The sequence below is a fragment of the Lepeophtheirus salmonis genome, chromosome 1 (assembly GCF_016086655.4).
Source record: "Lepeophtheirus salmonis chromosome 1, UVic_Lsal_1.4, whole genome shotgun sequence".
NCBI classification, from domain to species: domain Eukaryota; kingdom Metazoa; phylum Arthropoda; class Copepoda; order Siphonostomatoida; family Caligidae; genus Lepeophtheirus; species Lepeophtheirus salmonis.
In genome coordinates this window covers 803,369-829,833 of record NC_052131.2, presented here as the reverse complement: position 1 = coordinate 829,833, position 26,465 = coordinate 803,369, and the positions used below count along the sequence as shown (strand labels likewise).

At 31.3% G+C, this 26,465-nt stretch overlaps 1 protein-coding gene and 1 long non-coding RNA gene across 9 annotated transcripts; one reads left to right on the top strand and one right to left on the bottom strand.

Annotated features, from left to right (window-relative positions):
• On the bottom strand, positions 1-24,716 carry LOC121132337 (hexokinase type 2). Of its 6 annotated transcripts, none has more exons than XM_071886807.1 (7): positions 5,804-5,973; positions 5,574-5,636; positions 5,161-5,467; positions 4,258-4,569; positions 1,241-1,413; positions 937-1,184; positions 1-878 (listed from the first exon to the last, which is right to left on the bottom strand). In XM_071886807.1, exons 3-7 carry the CDS (start codon positions 5,463-5,465, stop codon positions 210-212), a joined length of 1,707 nt encoding a protein of 568 aa, XP_071742908.1. In that variant the 5' UTR covers positions 5,466-5,467; positions 5,574-5,636; positions 5,804-5,973; the 3' UTR covers positions 1-209. The 6 variants fall into 6 exon arrangements, with proteins under 6 accessions (XP_071742908.1, XP_071742907.1, XP_040583661.1 ...); XM_071886806.1 differs by having other exon boundaries at positions 5,792-5,883; XM_040727727.2 differs by lacking the exons at positions 5,574-5,636; positions 5,804-5,973 and adding an exon at positions 24,574-24,716.
• Positions 23,773-24,733, top strand: LOC121132353 (uncharacterized). Of its 3 annotated transcripts, XR_011779059.1 has the most exons (3): positions 23,773-24,228; positions 24,290-24,362; positions 24,442-24,733. It is a non-coding gene; the product is annotated as an uncharacterized lncRNA (long non-coding RNA). The 3 variants fall into 3 exon arrangements; XR_011779060.1 differs by having other exon boundaries at positions 23,773-24,362; positions 24,591-24,733; XR_011779058.1 differs by having other exon boundaries at positions 23,773-24,362.
• Positions 24,734-26,465: the final 1,732 nt, after the last annotated feature.

The window sequence follows — 26,465 nt, the reverse complement described above, 5'->3', positions numbered from 1 at the left end:
TTTTTTTCTTAGAAATGAATAGTTTACTTGTTACTAAAGAACACAAGTTTTATACTTAATTGATAAAAACAAAAACAGAATAAGTAAATAATGAGTTATAAAAATACATCCTTAAATAAATTGAATAAAACAAATTATGACCATAAATATTCAATACAAACAATAAAAACATAATCGAACTAGACTAATACTTTAAACATACTTTAAAATTAGATTGCACATTGTCCCAAAAGAGTTGCAGCAACAAGAGCTGCCCCTCTTCCAGAACCATCAGTTGATAACATTAAATCAAATTTATAATCAATACCCATTAATTGAGATATTCTCGATTTCATGATATTGGGGAAATGAGGATGAAATCTGAAGACAGAGCCATCAATGGCGACTACAACGTCCTTGTAATTCATTTTCTTGAGTAATGCTGCAATACCAGCTGCCACCATGAAGCCTGCACGCCGAGATACTTTTTCACAAACGTAGCGAATGGAAGAGCAGTCCTCATCACTTGGATCCTGGATGCCCAAATCTTGAAGGGACTTACGACATAGAGTAAAATCTCCTACTTGATCCGATTCAATTTCCGAAACATATTTTGTAAAGAATCTTCCTCTTTCGAAAATACTTTGTGTGTTACAACCATTGAAAATTAGACCTTCATTCACTAAATCAACCAGGACTTGACGTACGACTTCACCCATATACATTCCAGATATCATTTTTTCAAAAATTTGTTTACCTGGATTGATAGATCCTTCATCAACTCTTTTATCCCATTTCGTTTGAATATAGTCTAATTCTCCATGATCTCCAAATGCACCCCATTCAGTATTGACAATCATATGTTTAGGTTCATTTGAATCTCCGTCCCAAAGATCCACCTATAATCAAAAAGTGATCATTTCGTAATACAATATCCACAATATGTTTAGTAAATACATTATCCAACTCTTCTAGATAACAAGCATTCGTTCCAGTTCCGATAATAAGACCAATTCGACATTTTGGATTCTTCCAAGCACATGACATGAGACAACCCGTCGTATCATTAAGTATTGCTGCAATATCCACGTTTATATCGTCCCTTTTCTTTACGGCTTTCATTAAAAGGGTTACGACGTCCTCACCTTCCACTCCCAAGCATTTAAATCCCTTTGTCCAACTGATGAGCTCACCAACAGCAAGACCTATATATATCAGAGTTTTTTGAAATGGATTTTCATAAGATGAGAAACACTCTTACCTTTTTGTCTACAGGGAAAGCTGAATGTAAAACCTAATGGCAAATTTTTGTCTTGTATTTTACGTGTGTGAACAAACTTTGCCAGACAGGAAGCAATGTGATCAAAAAGAGCAGAGCCTGTTCCTTCCATAAGATCTTTTGAGATGGCATATACTTCTGAGTCCATTTCAAATCTAAAACAAGAAGAGTATTTAGAATATTCATATTTATAAATATAAAAGTTTTGAAACTTTTATAAATGGGCTAAATTGTAAATAAAAATTTGACAAAAATTAATATATTGAAAAGCTCCAACAATAAATGTACCCCCATTCTTCATATTTAAGCTTACACTGTAAGAAAAGCTCACAGCTCGAGTTTTTATAGAAATTGTCACAAAAGGGAGGTTGCATTTGTTTTTGTCTATATTGGCTGTATCTTCAAAGATGACAAAATTATTGGAGTCAAAATAATTATATTGCTAGAAATGCTCGCACACAAAAAACCACAACTGAGATTGCCAATGACCTCAGGATCAACCGGACGATCGTGTACAGCATTAAAAAGCGATTTGAAACAGAAGAAATAATTCCCAGAAAGTATGGTCAAGGTTGGAAACGAACAGTAAGAATAAATGCCATGAGTCTGCGCGTAAATGAATACCTTGCTTGAAATCCAGTGATTTCGATTCATGGTATGCCCAAGAAGATGAATGTGAGGGAGTTTACGCTCCTAAGGATCATTAAATATGACTTCGGACAAAAATCAAGAGCAAAGAAGAAGAAATATCTCATTACGACGGCTGCCACATAGGAGAAGAGGTTGTCTAGAGCCAAACTTCTTTTGAATTTGTCTAAGAACATGTGACCTCCCAGCTCCCTCAATCCTTTGGATTACTCCATCAAGGGACAGTCGGAGGAGCTACCTGCAACAAACCTTATAAATCTCTGAGATCTTCGAAGTCCGCCATCAAGCCCGCATGGCTGACTTGTCAGATGACTACATCCGTAAGGCTGGTGTGACCTTCAGGAAGAGCATGGAGACCGTCATTGAGGCTGAGGGATTCTCTCGAAATAAACTTAATTTTGATCTCACTGTCTTGACAAACTAGTTTTTAAGAACGGTTAAAAAACATTCTTCGGTGTAAACTTATTTTGACGGATGGGGTAGGATTATTTTATAGATGTATACGTTCCTTAACTTTGGCGCGATGTCATTTTGTCTTAAACTATTTTGCCTTAATATATAATTTAATGAGACTTATACGTCAATTTTTTAAATTTTTTTGGTTAAAATTAATATTCCTTTGGGATTTTTAATCAAAATATGTTATTTGTATTACAATAAAATACATTAAATGGTTACTTTCTGTCGGAATAATGATAGAACTATGTCCCAAAATTTCAAAAAATACACCAACAAAATCTCACTACCAAATAAAAAAGCAAAATAAGTAATAAAATTTGAATAATAAGAGAAACACAAAACACAGCAACGATTCAAAACGAAGAATATAATTTTTATGATTAAATATTTTTTTATCGATTTTTATCAAATTCGCTACGAATGTATCATGATGTTAATTTATAAATACTTTCATATAAAGTGCAAAAGAAGGTGAATCAGTGCATTATCAAAAAAAAAAAAAACCTTTACAAATATTAACCAATTAATTTATTTTGAATATCAAGGCTGAAGTGATATAGTTAGATATTTCTTTAACGTTCCGTTAGTGAACATAATCATTTTTTTTGCGAATTTAATTAACTTGGGGGGGATGGGGATAAACATTAGCATTTTGTGATACCCAGCTAACATAGACTCAAAATGACGCGAATTAGGCTTGACTATATTACATTTGTGCATCATAACTTTTGATTACTATAGTTGAAATATTAAAATTTTAATTCAGATTAAAACTTATAAAATACTTATTTATGCTGTTAGTCTATGTTTGGCTTATATAAATAAGTTGTTTTGATTTAATTTTTCTGTGTGTGGGAGGTGCACTAAAGGTGTGGTTTACCCCCCCCCCAGGGCGTTATGACAGCTTGGAACGCTAATGAAGCAACCTCAGTATCATAAAAATTAACAAAGCATTTCGATTTGTCTACGTCTTTTCTCGTTATCTGCGTAAATACAACAAATATGTACTTTAAACTGGTTATATAACATGTTTATGGGCTATAACCAGTTTATAACCAACAACATATAGAAAGTTTCCCGTCAAGCGTATTTTAATAAATAATCAGTCAACTATACAAAGGTCAAAACTATTGTACGTTACAATGACACTCCATACTAATGTTATATATAATATAATGACCTCCTCTAAAAAAGATCAATTAATCTTTAAAAGAGAACCTTTCCATCCACTCGAAGAAAGTTTAAAATATTTATATACCTAAAAATATATGTATATTTATGATTTTAAAGCAGGGAGAACCAACTCATTTTATGGGGTAGTTTTTAAAAAGAGAAAATACCGTTAAAATGAACCAAGAAACCCTTACCTTAAACATACATGAATAGGGAAGACATAGCTGTTAATTTTAAAGTTTTTTAGATGAAAAAAATAAAAATAAAAAAACACATCAAAATTTAACTTAAAATACCTGGAGATACCATAATAATTATAAAGTCATACTTTTTCACAGACGACTGAACAACACTATATATGATAAATAAGATGATAATTTTAGAAAATACCAAATGTGTCCTTGATCGTTTAAATGTTCGAAAATCCTATGGAGAATCAAGGTTGCTTGGATGCATATGCTCTTTCCAGAATATGTATACATATACTTTCCTATGAAATTCAATCTGATTTACACACCTATTACGAGATCTAGTGTGAGTCCCAAGTTATGACTCATTAATTAAACTGCATACAGCACTCATTTGCTTATATAATCTAAAACAAAAACTAGCAAGTTTATGTAATTATTCATCCGCAAAATACAAAAATTGCAAGGTAATGGAATTTAAACATGCGACATCACTTCACGTATTATATCAAAAACATAAAATATACTCACTTTCCACATTCTCCAATCTCCATAAGAACAACACGGAAGTTGGTTCCGCCCAAATCCAAGGCCAAAAATTGTCCATTCTCATGACCTGAAGGAAGATCACGGACATAGGTTGGAAAACATTTGACAGAAGCTTCTTTGTGTGTTTCCTTTTTAAGACCCTTAGTTATTGCGGATCGCATTCGTTTCTCCATTTCGGAAATATGATCATTATTGATGATTAAATCACGAACATAATCCTCTAATTGACGTCTTTTATCATCCACCGTTTTTGGCTTATAAGATTGCATAAGAACACATGTTGAATCCTGATTTCTACAAGGAATGATTAATCATTAAGAGTAGGTTTTAGCAAATTGTTTATAAATGTTATAATTATTTTTAAAGGAAATACTATGCACTTAAAGTCCTTCCAATTTTGGCTAATTTTAGTGTGTGGTTGTCTTAATATATATTTATTTAAGATATGCCCCAACAAATTCCTTTACCAGAGTAATAAGCTACAGTTAACAAAACAAATCCATAATTCACACATAATCATAGATTCAATCATCAACTTTAAATATGTTGAACATATCACGAAGTTTAAATCAAATTCAAACAAAATTAGGGACCAAGCTGCACTTTTAAACATAATTGGTTTTACGTTGATTTATGTGGCCATTTGATATTAGCCTTTTCTCATCAACATAGTGAAATATTTTTATCTAAATATCTATCTTTAAAATGTCCCTGTATAATTTTTGTAAATACTTAAAGTAAAGCCAAACCTATTTTTTTAATCTTCAGACATACTTGAAATGGGCACCTTCATAACATTTTATTTCGAAAATAGTAATCACTCTACTGTTTGTATTATGTAGGATGTAAACCTAACTCAAATTGCTATAAAAACTGTAATCTTACCTTAAGCAGATTTGCCCCTGGACCTTTGACCAATCTGGCATTTCCTGCAAAGATTTTCGATAGGATTGAATCTCTGCATCTTTTTTGATTAACAATTCTTCTAATTCGGCAATTCGTTTTGCTTCTGATTCGGACATTTTGCTGTTTTTTAATGGAAGTTCCTTGGAGTTAGTTGAAAGTCTGTTATTGTTAGTATCTTCAGAATAATAAAACTCACTACGATCGGGTTTTGTAACGTTATAAGACTTGCCGCTAATTATTGAATTACAAGGCGCTCCCTCCTTACTGCAAGATCCTTGGCCCATCGCTTGATCAGGTAAGGAATAAGAGGAAAAACAGATAGAATAATATGTAATAAAAAATGTTACAAAATATATATAATGTCTATAATGGTATTTGCTGGAAGTACCTACCTATTCAAGTATGTATACATATTTTTTTTTAGACAAATCATTGAATTATTTATTAATGTTCACCTTTGATGATAAAAGAATTAGATTTTTGAAACACTTATATGTATAAATAGCCAATTATAAATGCATTTCTCCATTTTTTTCCTAACTTTTAATATATCTCTCAACTTTTGCTTTTAAAAAAACAGAAAAGAAAAGCCAAATTAGTTGATACGTACTATTTAACTCACTTTTTCCAAACTTTGTTATTATATTCAATAATTGCACTGTTTAACAAGAGCTATTTCTTATTAAATCAATCAACGTTCTAACACTGATTAGGGGAAAAGAAACAGATAAATCAACACCTAGCAACAAAATATAGTGAAAATTTTGTATTAGTGCCTGCCCGTTCTTATCATTATTGTATGTCGCAACATTTTCTCTAATAATAAACCTAAAAAGGCAACAAATCATTTGGTACTAATTAGCCCATTCATTTAATTATTATTTGATGTGAAAATATTCACAGCTTAGCAAGAGCCAAATATATATATATATATAAAGTGACGAATCCCGTCTGTTAGCTTGAACATATTTCCTTGGCTACGTTTAAACAACCACGATGATGTTGCTTTTTAGATACTACACATGACGTTACACCAGTGTCGTCGCTAGCCTCTTTTTATGAAGGGGAGGGGGATGCGCACTATTACAGTATTGATCATTCTTGGCGCTATGCCCCCAAAAATTAATGGCACCACTCCTACGTTACGTTATAACTTTTCTTCGTATTCCATGCAACTTTTCCTTCCATTCGCAAAATTCCCCAACTTCAAGAGAGCATGAACAAACTAAAATTAGATACATTATCTGCGACGTGGTGTGACAGTATGTAGTTTCTTGTTCAAACCATTCATAGTTTATAGAATACGCTATGTATGCTATGAAGAATTTTGACAGCGCCCTCTGTGTGAGAAATAAACGATCATGCTATTTCTTGTTCAAACCATTCATAGTTCATAGAATACGCTATGTATGCTATGAAGAATTTTGACAGCGCCCTCTGTGTGAGAAATAAACGATCATGCTATTTTTTATTAAATAATATTATTATTCAGGGAGTTGTATTATTTTGTCACATTTTGTGTCTTTGTTTAATAACTTAATAAGTCCCCAATCTAGCCCCACTAAAAGGTTGAATACATTTTAGTATATTTAACGCCCCTAGAGGACAACAATTTGCCCCGTATCAAAATACATTTCGGCAAGCATTTATCACAAGAGCTAATTTGAATTTAATTAATCAACGTTCAGAGTTAAAGAAGCGGAAAATCAACAGCTGACAAGACAATACATTTTAAATATTTATGGGGTAAATAAACTGACAATAGCCCCATTTTTGTGTATTTTTTATATAATTACAAATAATGTATAGTAGTATGTTTTGGTCGTTTAACCTTAATCCCTCTAATTTACAATCCTTAAAAAAACAAGTAATAACGATGACTTTATTATAAGAATTCCTATAAAATAATTGTATCATTATAATTTACAAGAAATAAGAGCAAAAAGCTAACTGGGCGTGTATTCGTATCGTACACAACAACCTCAATATTAATATTATACGTATTCTCTTCGGGCCTCAATAACATTATTTATACGTAAGTTCAAGCATGATATGATATGACTGTATTTTTACAGCGATTTGTAATGAAAAAAAAAAGAAACACCTTAAAATGATTCATTTTTTAATATCAATGCATTATTCTTAAGACGGAATCCCATTGCTAATGCCAATGTATTGGCTTATTAGATAACGTGTTTATTTGAGATATAGAATTAATATACTAGGCAACTAAATTATGAAGGTAAAAGTGTACAGGGTACGGCAGTAAAACGTGGACTATTAATGTATCGTTTATTATCTCATTACTATGAAAAGGTTTAGTGATTATTTTTGATATTCTTTTTCCACCGTCTTTTTTACATAAACCAACTATACTAATCATTTAGTTATTTCATAATCAAGAGCCAGCAAAAAGGCAGCGCATCTCAGATCTCCTATATGTTAGAGTTGATGTGATGTAGATTAAGGACATTGTTAAGTGTTCTAGGAGCCTGGTTTTTAAGTTGGTCGGGATGAAAATAATGGAGAAGACCTCTCCAGGATATCAGAAAGTACAAGGTATAATTTAAAGAGAGATTCGAAGTTCTTGTAAGTTTGGAGAAGAATATAAGGAACCCAATAAGTAGATGAATCGCCTCGCCAACGACTTCTCAGTGGCTCCTACAACTATCAGGGGGCATATAAAACACAACTTGGGATTAATTTCTTTGACAAGGACCCCATGCTACCTTCTGAAAGAGGAAATAAAAGCCACGAGAATCGAAAGGTGCAATAAAAAAAGATTTTCACGGTTGATCAATTCCACAACCGCCGGAACGATAGCTGACTTGCAGAAACAAAAGAAGAGCTCCAATGGGTTTACCACACCAAATATCCGACCCACACAATGGTCCTCGGCGTTGTGGCCTCTGATGGAAAGAAGATCCCTTCCTTCTTTTTTAATGCTGGACAGAAAAGCGGCCAGGAGGCCTACTATTAATATGCTTAGGTACACCATCTTGCCATGGCTGAAAACCTACTACACGGAGGGTATCTACGTGTGGACTCAGGATGATGCTCCCTCTCACTCGTCCACCAAGTGACAAAAGTTCTGCGCAGTTAACAAAGAGATATGCCCACCTTCCTCACTAGACGTGAACCTATTGGACTTTTCTATATGAGACACTTTGGAGAAGGAAATCAACAGGACCTCCCACCCAAATGTGGACTCACTGAAGGATTGTGGCTGCATGGGACAACTTGTCAGAATAGTTTACCATCAACTCCTGTATGGCCTTCAGGCGACGTGTAAAGGCTATGATCATATTGAGCGATAAAAGTATCACAAATCCTTGTCTACAGGGTGCGGTTTTAAAATTAAGAAATACAACAACCTCCCTTCCCTCTATTGTAAATAATTCCAATTAATGTTATATTCAAACGATACTCCTTTGATTGGGTTGATATCGAGATTTAATTTTCTATTTGTATATTCTAAGTCGTCTCTTTGGTGTTTGTTGTCATTGATTTAAATATAAGAGATAGTACTTCATCAGGTATCCATGCTCCATATGTTGTGCTCAAGGCTTGATTAGACCAATACAAAGTACCAAAAAAAAGGTCAATCGTCATTTGTCAAAGTTTTAGAATGTGTTTGACACATGATTCACCTTAATACTTACTACTATGTATTTTCCTAGGGAAAATCCAAACCTAACTTTAATGGATTTCCCAAAAATATTGAGTATAGTAGATGCAAAAAAAAAAAGGATTTATCTTCATTTTGAATGTCAAGTATTAATTCACATATAATAGTATATATTTATTACTCATATAAGGATTTTTTTATGATTCATGCTTGAATATTGAGCAAATATGAGTTCCTTTTATGTTTTTCGTTCATTTTTGAACGCTTGAACGTGGGGAAATGAACGATTAGGAGAAAAAATAGTTGAAAACATTTAGCTGTTCAGTTTTTTGTTTCTTTTTATTGTTTTCCAACGACATATTTTTATTAAAAGACCAAAGCTTTTCGCTTTAAAAAAAAAATGAACGGAATGAGCATAAAATATAATGCCTGAATGGAATTATTTCAAAACTGAACAGATGATAGGGTACAATCCTGGTAATTTTATTATACATCACACAAATTTTGATAAAACTTATAATTAATCAATATATATAGAAAATACTTAAAACACAAAATTGATTTAAAAGTATTAACTTTCAAAGAATATTCTAACAGAAGTTAACAAAACTTTATTTTTTTAAAAATCTTTTTACTTCCATATCTATTTAGAATAGTATTAGATGCACTGATCTGTAATTAGGGTTGTTGTTGTTTTATATCAAATCTAATTTTCAGGAACAATATTTGTATTTTTTGAGTATTTAACTACATTTTTATATGCTTAAGAACATTTTTGAGCGAGCAAAAGTTAGTGTTCTACAAGAGTATAAACCCATTGTTTGCCAAATTGTATTTATATTTCATGAGGAATTATGCAATCTTGAGACAAGACAATTTTTTTTTAACCAAACATTTTTAAGGATTTAGTTTGGAAAAAGATAAACACTCTATTTTTCATTTTATCATAATGTTCCTTCATTTACTAAAATGCAGGCATGTGAACGGAATGCACAATTTACAAGTGTTCAGCGGTCCTTAAGTTGAATGAACGGAACACTGAACGAAATATGATTTTATGATCGCTAAAAATGGCATTTTCGCGTTCCTTTCTTCTAATTCTTACGGGATTTACTCATAAAATTAAAATTCCTTGCACAATTATTTTTACACTCAAAGAAAAAAAAATATATATTGTCTTGCATGGATACAATCAGAATTTCCTTTGAAATTTTCTCTAAAATTAACGGTTGCCAAGAATCTAACACCAATAATACGGATTTCTTTTTTTTTACATTTCAAGCCTTCCTATATATATATTTTATGTGTAATCGGGAAAAACAACAGGTTGACGAATGGTCAAACCCATATTTTTCTATCCCAAAAAAAATTGTCAAAAATACTAACCTTTGCATCACTTATGACTCAACGAATTATTCTTCAAATACCTGATTATCTGATCTAATTAATTTTAACAGATAGTAGGCATAATAATAATTTTTTGTGTTGAATCAAATCACATAAATAGTTTTAAGTGATTTGAATCGAGTTATTAAATTTTTTTAAATTCAAAAATTTGAAGTCGTTAAAATATTCTCCGACTTCACATCTTAGAAAGCCAGACTATATCTAATCTGTTAGTATGGTTATTTCAGCCATGTAGTTGAACGCTAAGCTGGAACGAATAATATGGTTTTAAAATTTTTATTTTAAAACGTTGGACTAGGACACTAAAGGTGTTTAAGTCGTAACATATGAAATTAGCTTTGAAATCTTAATTATCAATTAATTGAACGCTGAACCGAAACGCTCAAAACGGGAGAACGATAAAATTATAAATTTAACGGAACGCCAAACAACCGGAAAGCTTACAAGCCTACTAAAATGTAATCGGCCGATAGTGCAAATCTATATCGAGTCCCAAGTCCTTGCACACATGTCCAACTATAAATAATTTTAATTGAATCCTTGAATAAGTTTATATAGGTCAATTCAAGTCCTCAGTTGATAAAAACTTACGAGTACAAGTCGAATTGGGAGTCTAAAACATTGACTCCATGTCAAGTCTCGAGTCCATGATCCGATCTCTAGATGCAATTTAGTTAATTGTCTCAATATTGACTTGATTTTTTATGTTACTGATACAAAATTCCCTCGAGATTGTAAGATTAATAAATAAAAATTTCACTGTTTATCAAATTTCATTTGAATCTATTTTTTCTTTTCTTTTTAAAATCAATATAATTGTGCTATCATGGAATTTATTAGTAAAACTGGCTTTTAAGTTATAGTTAAACCTATTATATGAACTCTTCCAAAAATCGTAGATTAACAGAAAATATATTGTTTTATATCAATTATCACGGAATAAGTATCTGAGAATATTTCATATTTTGCCGTTGGAAAATTGCAATTTGTAAAATTTTCATTTTTTTAGTAAAAAATTACCGATTATATATTACTTCAATATATAAACCTTGATTTTTTAGTTTCGAAATAATCCATCATTGAACTTGCCTTGATGGTGATTTTAAAATATCCTAATTTTGAATGTTATTTGAGTATAATCTAGTAATTTTCATAGAATTAAATTGTACACATTAGTTTCAAAAATAAACATTTTGCTGGTACTAGTTTAACTTTATTATATTTGATCGACTGATACACTTTAAGTTTTAATATCTATACACACAATAAAATATTTATAACTTTCTTATTTAAACTTCATTCAGTTGATTTTTGTTTTATTAACTAATTTGCTAATATTTTTATTATTGGCAATGTTATTTTCTCCTAACTGTTAGATTCAATTTTTACACATAAAATTATATTAGAAAAACTAGCTTTTAAGTTATAATTAAACCTATTATATGAATGCTTAAAAGTTTTGTAGATAAACAGATTGATATTGTTTTATATCAATTAAAAGACGGATATCAAATTATATTAAAAATACACTCAAATCTAAGTTCTTTCAAATGTTTTTCCTTAGAGTAAATATTTAAGGAATAAATAAAACTTTTTCTTGTACCTCTTTTTTCTATTCCAAATTTATACTGTAGGATCCTTTTGAAATAAAAAACTCTTGAACCTGAAATTCTAAGTAAATAACAGGTTATTTTCCTCCAAGGCAATTTTGAGGCCACGGTACTTACTTTGAGCAAATATTTAATTTTGCAATGAATACAAGTATGACTTAAGTAAAATGTCAAAAATCTACGGAACATTTGTAAAACGTTATTTTTGCAACCTATAATTACTGAATATGTAAAAATATTAAGTATTTATTTAAAATTAAGCGTTTAAATGCTTAACTTTTTTGTAGGATAAGACATGGATTACTTATCCTATGGATAAACTATTCACTTTTAAAATCACGCGACTTCTTTATTATAATCATTACTGTTTTGATTCAATAAGTTTTAATTATTTTATCGACTATTAGTTAAAATAAAAATATAACTTGCATAGGAGTGTTATTTATTATTCATGGACATATGGTTACTTGTTTCTAAACTAATAAAGTATTAGATCGAATTTGAAAGATAATTAAATAAAAACTTCTTTGCATAAATTTCCATAATCAAACATGGAAATTCTTAATAAAGGGAAATCAGCTAAACCAATTTAAAGAAACCGAAGTATCAATTAAAGAAAGGACTTTTATAATGGCAATGGATGAGCTGATGGAATAAATTGCGCAAAAGTTTTTGGAAAAAAGATGACATTTCAAATTTTCGGAACTCAAACAAAAATTAGACATAAATTGTCTACGTACAAAAGTTAAAATAGATTAGGTGGAAGATGAAGCTTATATAAAAGCTTCTGAATAAAACATTTGTGGAAAAATATCATGCATTCAAAATAATATTAAGTTATCTATGTACTCAATTTCTTTTTTTTTAATCTCTTGACTCAGTTATTATGTCTTGTCCTATAACATGAAATAAATATTTTTAATGTCCAGTAAAACACACAATTTCTTTTCGTCTTTTTTGACCATAATATCTAATAAATTTTTCAATAGTATGATGAAAAACTTTGTAGTAGCACAAAATAAAAAATTAAGAGAAAAGTTTGTTCAATGTAGTCAGTAAAAAATAACTAAGTTAAAATTTATAAACTGATTTACCATTAATTATAAATATTTATAGGAAATATAATCATAAATTAATCAACACAGATTTTGAGTAATCCATGGTAGGATTTTCAAATAAAAATAACAATTATAGGATTGAAAAAGAAATTACAAGTTTATTCTACCTTGTTATTTTATAGGTGAATTAGTCTACATCGAGTGATCATTGACCAAAATAATCATCAGTTTTTTCAATTGAGGAAGATTCGTAGCATTATAAATATAATGTACTAAATAAATATGTACCTGAAGTAACAGTTGACTTTCCTGTCAGAATAAATAATGAATCAAAATTAATTTGAAAGGAAAGGAATATCAATCGAACGATTTGTTGCCTCTGCAATAGGCAAAAAATAGACTAATTCATGATTTATATGTTAAGTAATTCAAAATATTTTTTTTTTAAATTCCAGAGATTAAAGGTACATAGGTAAGCAGATAACCTCTATACATATATGTACAGGGGGAGGACGAGGCATTCTTGATAATAAATTCTTCAAACATGAACCACAAACATATACTCATCTTAGAAATCATATCAGAAACACTTTTAATCAACTATAAACTCAATTTATTAAACCAATTTCACTAAAGGATAGATATGAATTACTTAAGATGAAAACAGGTCCATCAAGAGACGCTCTTCTCCAATACGAGATGAATGAACCATGTAATACTAGGTTTCTACAATTATATGGATGAATTACGAAGGCACTAACAATCTCATTACTATGTCGTGGATATTTCCTTTAAATATGTCTTCCTCTAGAGAAGTTTAAAAGTAGGTTCTCCCTCCATAATCACTAACAAAGGTAATTCGCGATTAGAAGTTTGATCTGATAGGGATAGAAGGAAATCCTCTATAACAAAATTAGCTCGTTCTTCGACATAATTTAATAATACTTGATAATTGCTTTTGAAATTTTGACTTTGGAATTTCAAGTTTCACCTCCAAAAAATGATATTTTCCGACAACATCTTTCAACAAGCGATCTATAATTCCATGATTGATTACTTAGATCACAAATGAGGGTTTTCAATGGACGATGGGATAATTCCTTGTCTCCGAGTTCCGGATTCATCACTTTTTAAAAATAATGGGGCATCATCGTTGTTTATTTATATTCGTTTGTAAACGAAACGACACCGAGTGGTGCCATCACGTGGAAAAATAATACGACTCTCTGAATTATAATATTGTTTAATGAATTATACTATTTATTTAAGTCTCTCACATAGAGGACGCTGTTGAAGAAATATTAAAGGTTGCGTAACGATAAATTAAAAATATTGCGTGGAATAACTTGTTCTATTTTAATTGAAGAATAGATCCTAATGACCTTGGAGTAGATGATAGTTTTATCTCTGATAGACATTTTTAATATTTGAAAGTGTATCTGTTTTATTTATTTTAATTATTGTTGTGTGATTGTATATTCATTTTTTAGAAAAATATAACTTGATTATATATCTAAAGAGGATTTTTATACAACTGTCAAAATTCTTCTAAGTTGCCATTTTTAAAACAAGAAGCAATATACATTATCACCACCTTGCAAGTAATATATATATATTTTTAGTTTGCTCATGCCGTATTAATTCTTTTCTTTTACAATTTTTATTTAATAAAAGAATTATTTATTATTTATTTTCAAGGCTCTATGAGGAGGTTGCGTTGCTAGTGTATATCCAGATGTTAACTAATCTATGGATAAGATTACACAAGGACTACCAAAGAGAAGGAAATAAGATGGAATTGAGTCAGCTATTCAAAGAAGTCCTCTAATTCAATTCATTTATTATTAATTTTCCCCATCACCACATTTAGTTATCTTTAATCTTCCAAGTGAACGTTATCCGAAGCAATTGATAAATTCTTTTTCTGTTAAAGGAGGGTTGGATGAAACAACTATAAATTATCTTGGTGCACAAGTAAATAATTTATAGGAACAACATTTAACGATTTCACTATAAACCGAATCAATCGTGGGGAAGTATTATCTCCTTCAAATTTCACATTCGTATCTTAGCTTTTGGTTAATAATTTGGGAGAAACTATCAACCAAAAAGGAAGAGTTGAAGACAATGATAACAGAGACAATTAATGTAGGTGCATGATTTTCTCAACTCTTGATTGATTCTTTTTTGGAAAGTCTTAACTTGAGAATAATTATGGAAAATAAATTTGAAAATTGACCTTAAATTACATCAAATCATTCAAAACCTTATTTGATAAACCAGTAATTCATTTTTATGTATGACTTTAAATATTCAAAGGAAATATTTACATAAGGACTTACATACATATTTATGCATCTTAATATATAAATAATTTTAGTCCCAAGAATATTAGATAAACTGACGTTTTTCAAAGTAATCTAAGTAAAATTAATGTCTTATATAATGTAGAGGCAGTGTCGTAACTAAATATTCAATAATCGTATTTATAAAAAGTTATTTATTTCAAAACATATTTTCGAACGTTAATAAATAATATCACAGGTCATTTGAAGAATATGTTTCGGATTACAATATAAGAACATCTATAAGGACATAACACAGATGAACTGATATAAGTATTGAGTAGTAACGTGGGAGTGTGATCTTGAAAAACAGAGAGGAATCCTGAGGATTTCTTAGGAAATTATTTTCTATATTATTAAAGCTAAATTTTTCTTTTCAGCCGACATTTAATTACTCTATGCAATGCTGGATACTACCAATAGTTCATCAATAAATTGATTAATTAATATCTTGCACAACACTGATTTTTTTTTGTCGATTTTTTCATTTTGTTTACAGAAAATGTAAGTAATTAAACGTCTCTTAAATCATTGGCCTGGAAACGTTGTATATTGTATATGCATGCATATATAACACAAAGTATGTGTACAAGCCAATAATTTTGAAGAAAAAATATTTCTCTATACCTGAGAAATAAAATGTTCGATTTTATGAAATTATGTGAAATATTACCATTTAAAGTATTAACGGATTGAATATCTCAAATTCAACGCTAAAATTACATTGTGTTTAATTGTGAAAAAATACTTTAGTCAATGCACATCATATGTAGATTTGTAATTCAGTCACTTTTTAATTGACCTTTTTAGAATATCAAATTTTGCATAAATATCAATTAATATATTGTAAACTCTTTATTTTGTAACGTCTACTAAAATTTCAATATTCAACAAGTTGCTACCTTTAATGTACCTGACAAACTTTCCTCCTCCAAAAAGCTAGAAATAAAAAAGGCCCAAAATATATTAGTAGTTGGCTAATGCTTCTCAACTATGGACTTTTTATTTAATAATAATTTTTGGGACTGTATTATAGCTTTGTTTTCAATATTTTAAATACAAATTCCCTATTTATTTAGTTATTTGTCTAAAACTAATAAGAGGTAATTTAAAAAAACAACCAAGGTTTATATTGAGGTTTCTATGAAAATTAACTTCCTTATGCGTATGAATTAAATATTACCGGAAATGGCGTGGTTCTAAAGGTAGTTATTTACGTCCATTTAAATTCAACATATTATCTTTAATATACATCATATAATAATATTTATTAGTACCTATATGTAACACGTTCTCCCATCAATGTAAATAATATCTAAATATGTACGTAGATATGAGAGTTGTGCACGAGTCCTAGTCAAGTTTGGATTCTTGAGTCTTTGAGCTCGAATTCAAGTCGAGTTAAGGCGGATTACCATATTTATCGTGCATGTACACGTCAGAGTGTATATATAATATTGAATTGATGAAAATCAGGTGTATTTTTTAGCTGGCCTGGTTTTTTTTGTTTTTTTTGAATTGGTACTCTGAAGAATGAATTTTCTTTTCCTTAGAGTTGTCATTATTATTTAATTCCCGAGTAGTGAACATCCTTTCCTAAATAGATTCAGTTACATTCAAAACCTGATTAAACATTCGTGGGTGCCCATAAAAGATAGGGCGTCATCCTGAGTATTGATTGATGAGTTATAAATATATGTCCTTGTTGGACTCAAAGTAGAATTGAGGATCGAGTAATTCTTGCCAATGTCCTTTTTTATTTCCTTCTCCCTTGTCCATCTGATTTTATTTGTAGCTGATCTAATGAAACGTCATGAGCATTATTCTTTCTCTCCTCCAAAACCTTTTTCCAATTGTCAGGGGTACCATATTGATTTTCGGGTTCTTTTTTCAACATGCCCATTCTACAACACTAGATTTTCATCATTAAGTATATACATATATATAAATGATATGGGGGAAGAGTTGCTCTCACAAAAATATCCTTTATATATATCTATATATAATATATGCTATACGAGGGTGGTCTGAAAAGTTTCCGACTAAACAAAGATAAAAATACATTTTTTCTGTTTATTTTTTATTTTTCAGCATAGTCTCCTTACAACTCACTACACTTCTCCTAGTGATGTTCCAATCTCAGTAACCCGTCCAAATAGTACTCGGCGTTTTTAACTCCAAAATAATTGTTCACGAAGGTGATTGATTGCCTCTTCATTTGATGAAAATATTTGCAATCCACTGTTTGGACTGTATTTTAGTTTTTGGTGTATTCAAGTTTCATGAACAGTAGTTAATCAGCGCCCAAAGTCAGATTTAATGTCCAAGTCGTGAGCAAGAGTTTTTTCACTTTGAGTCCGTTTTGAGTCTGAAATTGTAGTTTAATGAGGACATTGTTGCGTAAGTTGGATTAGAGTCCAATTTGTAAGCAAGAGTGACAATTATTTTTGTCCGATTCGAATCTGAAATTGAGGTTTAATGAGGACTTGGATGCATAATTACGTCTCGAATCCAAGTCGGGAAGACGAGAACTTTCCCTTTGAGTTCGATTCAAATATGATATTGAGGTTTAATGAGAACTTAGATCCTTATAAAAGATTTGAATCGTAGTCGTGAGTATGTGTCTTCAGCTCTGATAGGTATATCGAAATTGGAATTTGTTTCTATATTTGTCAATCAATCAAAAGTTAGCCAATTGTATAAGAAATGACAAATTATTCATGGCGTAAAATGAATAGTGTTACGTCATGAATAAATATTTCCTTTAATTAAAATTCCAATAGTACTAAAAAATGTAAAGCGATTTAAATAAGTGATGATATCTGACTCCGAGCAACAAGTTTGAGCCCAAGTGTAATCTTGTCATTACATGGTACAAAAAAACAACAACAAAAAACAATGAATCGTCAAATTGTGCATTGAAGTTATATCCAAACAAGAGTGAATTGATACACGTAACGAATTTGAATGATTCAGCAATGAATTCAACCAATAAATAATCCTACCTTTATTCTTGCAGATTTGGTTGACGAGAGTCATTTAAGTGGAATCATTATCACATAATGTCATCTTACATAATATCATTATATTTTTTAATATTAGGTAATCGGAGTCAAACTTGGTCAAACATATTTCGAAATATTATTTTTATTTAACATGTGTGTCATAGGAAAAATAAACTAACAAACAGATTTAAAAGTGATCCAATGTCGAATCACTAAATATGTAGATAATATCCTTTAATTTAACCACAGAATTTGATATGAACAGAACATAGCCCCGTTCATTTTTTTGGCTCATTGTTGAACGTAACAATGAGCTTGAGCGGAAAAACCTATGATTATAAATTACCCTATAAGTAACAACTCAAATTCCATGAATTAATCCTATTTTTTTGTTGGTATAAAGTGATACATCAAAAGGAACATCTTGCAATGAGTAACGTTTTTCATAGCCAACATAATTTAGAGACTCTAAAATAATGCTTCATTATTGAAATATTGAAATAAATGGTTGTTCTTAAAAAATTTCACGTCTTTGGAATATATAAATAGTATGTGTTATTTCAAGTCAATACATAATTGGCATAATTGTAATCACATTGCATAATCGAAACTACTTAATTACAAACATGTAAAAAAATATAGGAAATTGTTTCGGCCATGAATACTTATCTTTGGTCATGCATTATTTACAGAATACATCGACTTAATATATAATTAAAGTTCGTTGAATTTAGTTGTACACAATAATGAAGTATAAAAACGTTTACAAAATTCAATTGAGTAGTAATTATTACATAAATATCAAGTTGTCTTTTATACTTTTGGCGGAAATGACTCAGCTTAAAATAGGAATATACTTCTCAAAAATAAGTATTTTTTTTTTTTTGCTTTTCAAGTAAATTGCACACATCGTCAATTAGTCTTTGAATCCTCAATCACTCTAATCTTTATAATATAATTTTTGTATGTGTGTGTTTTTATAGGTGCAGACGACTACGAGGTTGAAACTTTGCACGTGTAGATCTTTTGAACCTCGCCAGGCTTAGACGGGGTGGGGATTTTCGGGAGGGGGGGTCATGTAACAGGAGCTAATTCTATACCCAAAACACATAAGTTGATTTCTGAAGCTCAAGGAGACTCTACAGGGGGCTCAGTTATAAATCAAACACTGACTAACGTCTCAAGAAACAATACGTTTTTAAGTACGTATTCTAAACTTAATCAAAATGAAAAAAAATTATAGGCAAGAAAAGAAAACGGTGAAAATTGCAGTTTCAATTTTTTTCACGAGCAAAAAAGGATTTTCAATTAAATATTCGATATATATATATTGAAAATAAATTTCGTAAAAATTTGTCTGGAAATTCGTTTGCATCCTAATTTCCTACAATCCTAAGTTCTAAAACTTAAAAAACCTTTGTTCAAGCTCAAGCTAATTATCTGGCATAACTGGATGATGATCCACAAAAATTCCTAAATAGCGCGCTCACAAAATTAGTAACTGACACGGAGTGTGCTCATGATTTCGGGCCTCTATGTAAGTATATAATTTGTAGCAATAAAACGTGTTTTTTTTTAAAGTTCATAATAATCTTTTTTCATGGAACTGAGTTGTTTTCCCGGGTTCTTATAATAACATCAACCCTTACTTCCTTTTTCTAGAAGGATGTTCCATTCAGGGAATTAGGGCATTTCATAATGTTACTGTGGTGTTTATAAGCCAATAATACTTAATAGGATATAAAACAAGGGATTAGGAACCCATACTTTTTATAGAAAGAAAAAAAGTAGAGATTGGAGAACCAAGTTTATTGACCAAAATCAAGGTACATCGTATAGATGAGAAGGAAAATGAATTACATGTTGTTACAAGGAATCATGTCGTAAGATACAAAACAGTTACCCTGATATATAATTTGAGTATTCAATGAGTTCATATAATTTGACTGAATTTGTCCTTTTACAAAAAAAATCTTACTAAATGTCGTGAAAAAGTATTTAAAAAGTAATATTGTTTCGACTTAAGAGCCATACAGCAAGTAAAATATATATTTTGTATGTGTTTATGTATGAATGTACTCAATATTAAAGCCACAGGAGTGTGTATAGATAATCCAACGTGTATACAGGGTGCACTTTATTAGTGTTCCATGATGTAAATCATACAAAAACATTTTGATCTAAGAAATAAAAATGTAGTCGTATTCAAGGTTAATAGAAATGCAAGGCTATACCATAACACATGTACGACTGATGTTTGACTTCCACCACACTTTTAATATTGACGTCATAGTAGATGAGTGGTTGCATGTTTCGTCCAAATCTGTTTTTCTTGCCCAACTGTCGGTACGATACATTAAATTGAAAACTCTAGCAACAGTGACTTCTTTTCAGAAAATACAAAGGTTGCCATAAACAATCATCTTTGGTATATCTACGGTTAATCTTTTATCCAATCAGATGCCATGTTGATATACTAATGAGGATTGTGTATGTCAACCTATGTATTTTCTGAAAAGAAGTGCACTCTCCATGTATATAGTGATCCCTGGAATATAGCATCGGATCTGTATACCGGGTGCACTGTATATAGTACTCCCTGATGTAAATCATATAAATATTTTTTATATAAGAAATACTAATGTAGTCTTATTAATGGAATATAACTGGCATATTCAAGAGCACTGTTTCAAATTGTTATTTAGTTTTTTGGTCTCTTATGTATATATTCATAATTCATGATGAACGTATATGATGTACCTAGGTGTGACTTTTGATCCAGGACTCACCTGGATAGATCATTTGAAAAAAAAAGACCCTCCAAGTGTTCTCGGATGTGGAATATGGCCAAGGCAATCATAGGACAAAAATGGGGACTTTCTTCAGACAAGGTTATCTGGTTGTATGAATCTATCTCCTATGGGTATCTAGTATGGGGGAATGCAATCACTACAAAGAAAAGTGCAAGGAAAATAATAAAAAGAAAATCACTCTTAACAATGACTCATACATTTCGATCGACACCAGCCGCAGGAATGGAGTCAGTTCTGGGTATAGCTCCTCAGCACATCTACATTAAGGAACAGGCAACGAAATCAAGATGGAGAACGAAGCATTTCTTACGTGATACCTGGGGTGGAACTGGTAATCTTCCAAAACGTCGTGGGCATCGTTTCCATAGTGATAAAATACTTACACAAGTCGGAATGGATCAACCAAGTGACTACATAAAAAGTAATTGCATTTGGATAGATAATAGTCAAATTAAGAATCCTGATGCAATCATTTATACGGACGGGTCTAAAGACGAAGACAGAAACACTGGGGCTGGATGGGTCATCACCAAAGGTTATGGCCCATCCAGGTTGATGATCGAAATAGAGTTTTCTTTTAGACACCTGCATACTCTTGTATAGTGGCCTCTCTTAACACATGTTGTGCATTCGACGCTTTTTGCAAGGAAAACTTTCCCATTCTTATGAGGAAATTGGCAAACCACACTGTCTACACAATATTTCTTGGCTCTTGTTCCTCGATCTCCTACAACTTTGAGTCCTTTGATATATAACGAATTCACATGACTTCATATTTGCGTTAACACCCTTTGATACCAAATCATTTAGACTATTTTGATTATTCTTGGCCGTTTCTACTATTCTCCATTAATATATACATACTTCACATATTTTATTTGCATCATTTGTTTATGTCCGAACGAAAACAGAGGAACCAGATAGTTGAAGTCGTATTTGCAGGCGCGCTTGCACAAAACACGATTCCCACAACCCTAACTATGTTAAAATGCTATATAGAATACCCTAATGCTCGCCCGCACCAAAATTGTTTAAACACTAAGAAAATAGAATGTGATTTCCCGCTCCTTCTTTGTTCCAAGCGCACGCCCTTTGCTAATAAATAAATGAACAAATTAGTAAGTATTTTGATATTTGATTAAAATTTTTGTGAATAATAATCCACATAATCGAACAAGTTGATATAAATCGATAGATATTGCAAGAGTTGTAAAAAAATATGACTTGATGACATGCTGAAAGAAAAGTAAGCGAAAAACAATATAGCAACTCTTACCATTTGTAGAATATTTGGAGATGATAAGCTTGGATCAGCTTCAATAAGTCTTGCGAGGAAGGAAAGAAACTCAAATCTCAGTCTGTATCCAGCATGGATATAAATAGGAATTACTCTCACGTTGATCCTCAATTCTACTCACAGTAAACAAGGACCGGCACTTATTCTAAGTTATGAAAATCGTCTGTATTTGTGGTATGTAAAAAAAAGAAGCCAAAATCAACATGGTAACCCTGACAATTTAAAAAATTAGAACAGTTAGAATAAGCTTTGAGAAGAGAGGGATAAATAAATAACAAGGACATTACTCCAATATCGATCCTCACTTCTACACCGACTCCAAAAATGTCTTACATACAATTATAACTCTGTAACAAATCCCTAAGATTACTCTCCATGTTTTATGAGCGCACACGAATGAATGTTCAATCCTGCTTCGTATATAATTGAATCTAAGGAGGAAAGGAAGTTCAATACTCAGGAATTAAATAATAATGATGGCTGTTAAGGTAAAAAAAAAAATCATTCGTCAGTTTACTAATTCCAAAAAGAGCCTGCATAAAAATAAACAGGATTTACGTCACTACTTATACTCCCCAATAAATCATCAGTCCTACTCTACGTCATACGTAAAATAAATACACTCTTCAAGTTGTATCTACAAAAAGTATCACAAAAGTTGAATAAAAATCGACTTATAAAAAGTCCCCGAACGAAAAGGAGAACATTTCTGATGAATAAAGGATGGCTGATCAATTTATAAAAAATGTATGTTTTATGAATATGAAAATGGAGTCCATTTAAATTAAAGCTTGATACTTTTTGACGTCAGTTTTCCACAATCCTTATTTCCATGTCAGTGACGATATAAGTTCATTTTTTAAACTATTTAGTCTTTGTTTACTCTAATGTCACTTATATATGACGTCATTAGTGTTGCACCAATCCTTATTTATTCGGTCCAGTCCAGTCTTAGAACTGTTCCTATCAGTTCTTGGGAACGGTACTGAAGGCTTCAGTCCTTCGGACGGTCACTACTAGAACTGATATAAAAAAAGAAGAAATAAAGTTGATTGACGTCATCAAGACCGAACTTTATAAGTTTTCGGATTGATATACAGAAATGAAATTGAACAGACTAATACTGAACTGGACAGGACTGTAGTCTTAAATAAGGTCATTAGTTAAATGTAAACAAGTATCGGATGATGTCACTGGCATGAAAATAATAAAGATGGAAAAATAAAACTTGAATTTAAAACAATCTCATTTTCGATGTGAAGACTTTTTTGAATAAATTTATATATGTTTATCGATAAAGTCAAATTTCTTGGATGATACGAAGTTTCCACATCTACTGTATATATAAAACATAACGTATATATATTTGAATATGAAACCCGGTGTAGAAGATTTTGTATAAGAATCCATTCTAAACGGGGGAAAAAGCTGCGGCGTATCAGTCAACAACCCTTTTTGAAGATATATTATTAGAATTCAATAATAATAAACGTGTATAAATAACTCATTTCTAAGTAGTTTCTTTTACTAAGAAATTATTTCTTACAAAATGAAGAGGTTCTGTGATTTAATATTTATAAGAGTGAAAATATCATGATGAATTAAAATTTGATAGTTACCACACTTCGTTACTTATATTGTAATACTCAACCTTTAATACGAAAATAAATAAAATAAGCCCAAAAATCAGTTGGTAGTTGGCGGATTCTTCCAAACAATTGAATTAAAATTCGATAGTTCTTTGGAATTATTCACAGCTTTAAAAAAGCTAGTTCTAATTTAGAATCACCAATTGTAACGAAAGAAGCAGTAAAATCGACAGCTGATAACTAACGCAGTGTATATCTTTGTGTTAGTGAGGTGACATATAAATCTTCGATCGAGGTATTTTCTCTCTTCGAAACAAGAAATATTTAAATCACTGAACCTCTTCCTTTTTTTCAAGGAAAATTGTTGAGGTTACAAGATAACTACATAAAAAGTCCTTATAAATATGGTGCTCATTTCCAAATATACACGTACGGTATATACATATGAAAGTTCATGTTATGAGTCTTCCTCAAAAAATTAGAATATCTTCTAACCTCTGATTATTAGGTAAGAAATACATCAAATCGGCAAGAAACTGTAGAGATTTTCACAAATTTAACTTTTAAATGATACAATCTTTTTATTTTTGACTGAAATCCGTTAATAAATGGATCAAACATTAAATATGAATTTACTTACTTTCTATCCCTTATCAGACACTCGTCGATCAATGGAAAAGAAACACTTTCATATATTAGAAAAAACCAAACTGGAGCACGTAAAAGGTATGAATAATACGGTTTTACAACATTTATGAACAAACTATAAATGAACTATATTCACAGTCAAATTGTACAAATATTAAAGTGAAGTAACGCAAAACCAAATTACAACTTCCGTGGAATAACTTGAACTAATGGTTCATCTTTGCGACATGCTTGTTTTTGCTGTAGATACTACGTAGTAGTCGTTTGCGCGCATGTACTCCCCGCATTCAAAATGTTTCAAGGAATCACTTGCTCAAACGGCAAGGCTAATGGACAAATTAAGTAACTAATAATTATTTGTAATTTTTTGTTCGATTAAATATGTTAGGTATTACATAATTGACTATATATAGCTATGTAAACTACTCGGACTTAAAAATATCGCAATAAAGGTCTTTAATGATAGTAACAATATGTAAGATATTTACGGGGAAATCGTCACTTTTCGGAGATCAGTCGTCAACTTATTTCTCCTCTCTATAATCTGTTCCAGTTTTAATAAATAAATATTGATTTAATTTTGCATTCATTTGATGGGAAAATAATTGTATTTAAGAGATTACCTCAGTTTTATTTCCTCCATCAACCAAGTAGAAACAAAGTTTCTATTTGTTTGTCTATTTTTACCAGGATCAGAGCAAAAGTTTCAAATTGATTTGATCTAAGTTGGCACGAGGATTATATATGGTCGCAGTAAAAGACCATTACATTTTGAGAGGTCCAGGTCAAATTAGCACAAAACGTTAAAAATAAATAACCGACCATAGCTTTGACAATTTTCAAAGTGTCTTGTATGTGAGTAACATACCTACTATAGTATAATATTGAGTGGTCCATTGAAATCTGAGCACTTACTTATTCAATAATTAATTGAGCTTGAGTAATGGAAATTAATTCATATTCTGACATATTAAAACATAAACAATTAATTACAAAACAAACCAAACTTGAGCTCTCTAGCTTATATACAAGTCGAGAAAGTGTCACTTGAACGTGATAGACGAATTTCCATTAATAAACTCCTTGACGCTAGAGAAACCCTGAAGGAAGTCTCATGGCAGCTGGGCGTCTCCAGGAAACACATCAACAAGTCTAAAACGTTGAAAGGAAGAAGGGCTCTGTCAAAAAGGTCATAACAGTACTCGAAGGAGTGAAAGGAAACATCCCAGGCCAAGCCCCTCTTGTACATGAGGGCCATGCAAGAGATCTCGGGGTTTCATGCCAGACTGTCCAGAGAGCCATATAAAAAGTGGATAGAAATTGCATTGTGAGTGTAGAGAAGACACTTTTGACACCAGCTGTAAAAGAAACCTATCACCTCAGTTGATGACTCTTTTGAACTACTTCAAGAAGGCCAAAGCCAAACACGTCATCATCTTCAGTGACAAGAAGACCGGGACAGTCGACCCTGTGAGGAAGAGGCAAAATGCCAGATAATTAAGCCTTGGAGACATTGATGAATCAATGAGGACACTATGAAACACAAATCACCCTGCTCTCCGACATGCCCTTGTGCTTTGTGGCCTCTGACGTCAAGGCAGCCCTACTGGTGTGGTTCCCGGTCGGGTACAGGCTGACAGGATCCGACTATGCAACCGCCTTGGAGGAGAACCTTTTTACCGTGGGTGTAGACAAACTATCCTGATGGAGTTATAGTTTTTCAGCAGGATGGTGTGCCTTAACACACCTCAAAAAGGCATAGGAATGGTTAGACGAAAATATTCCCTTCTTCCCCAAGCCTTTTTGGCCCCCTACAGCCTTAATGATAGCCCTTCGACTACACCTTTTAGGTGCATGTCGAGGGAAGGACTGCAGTGCCAATTA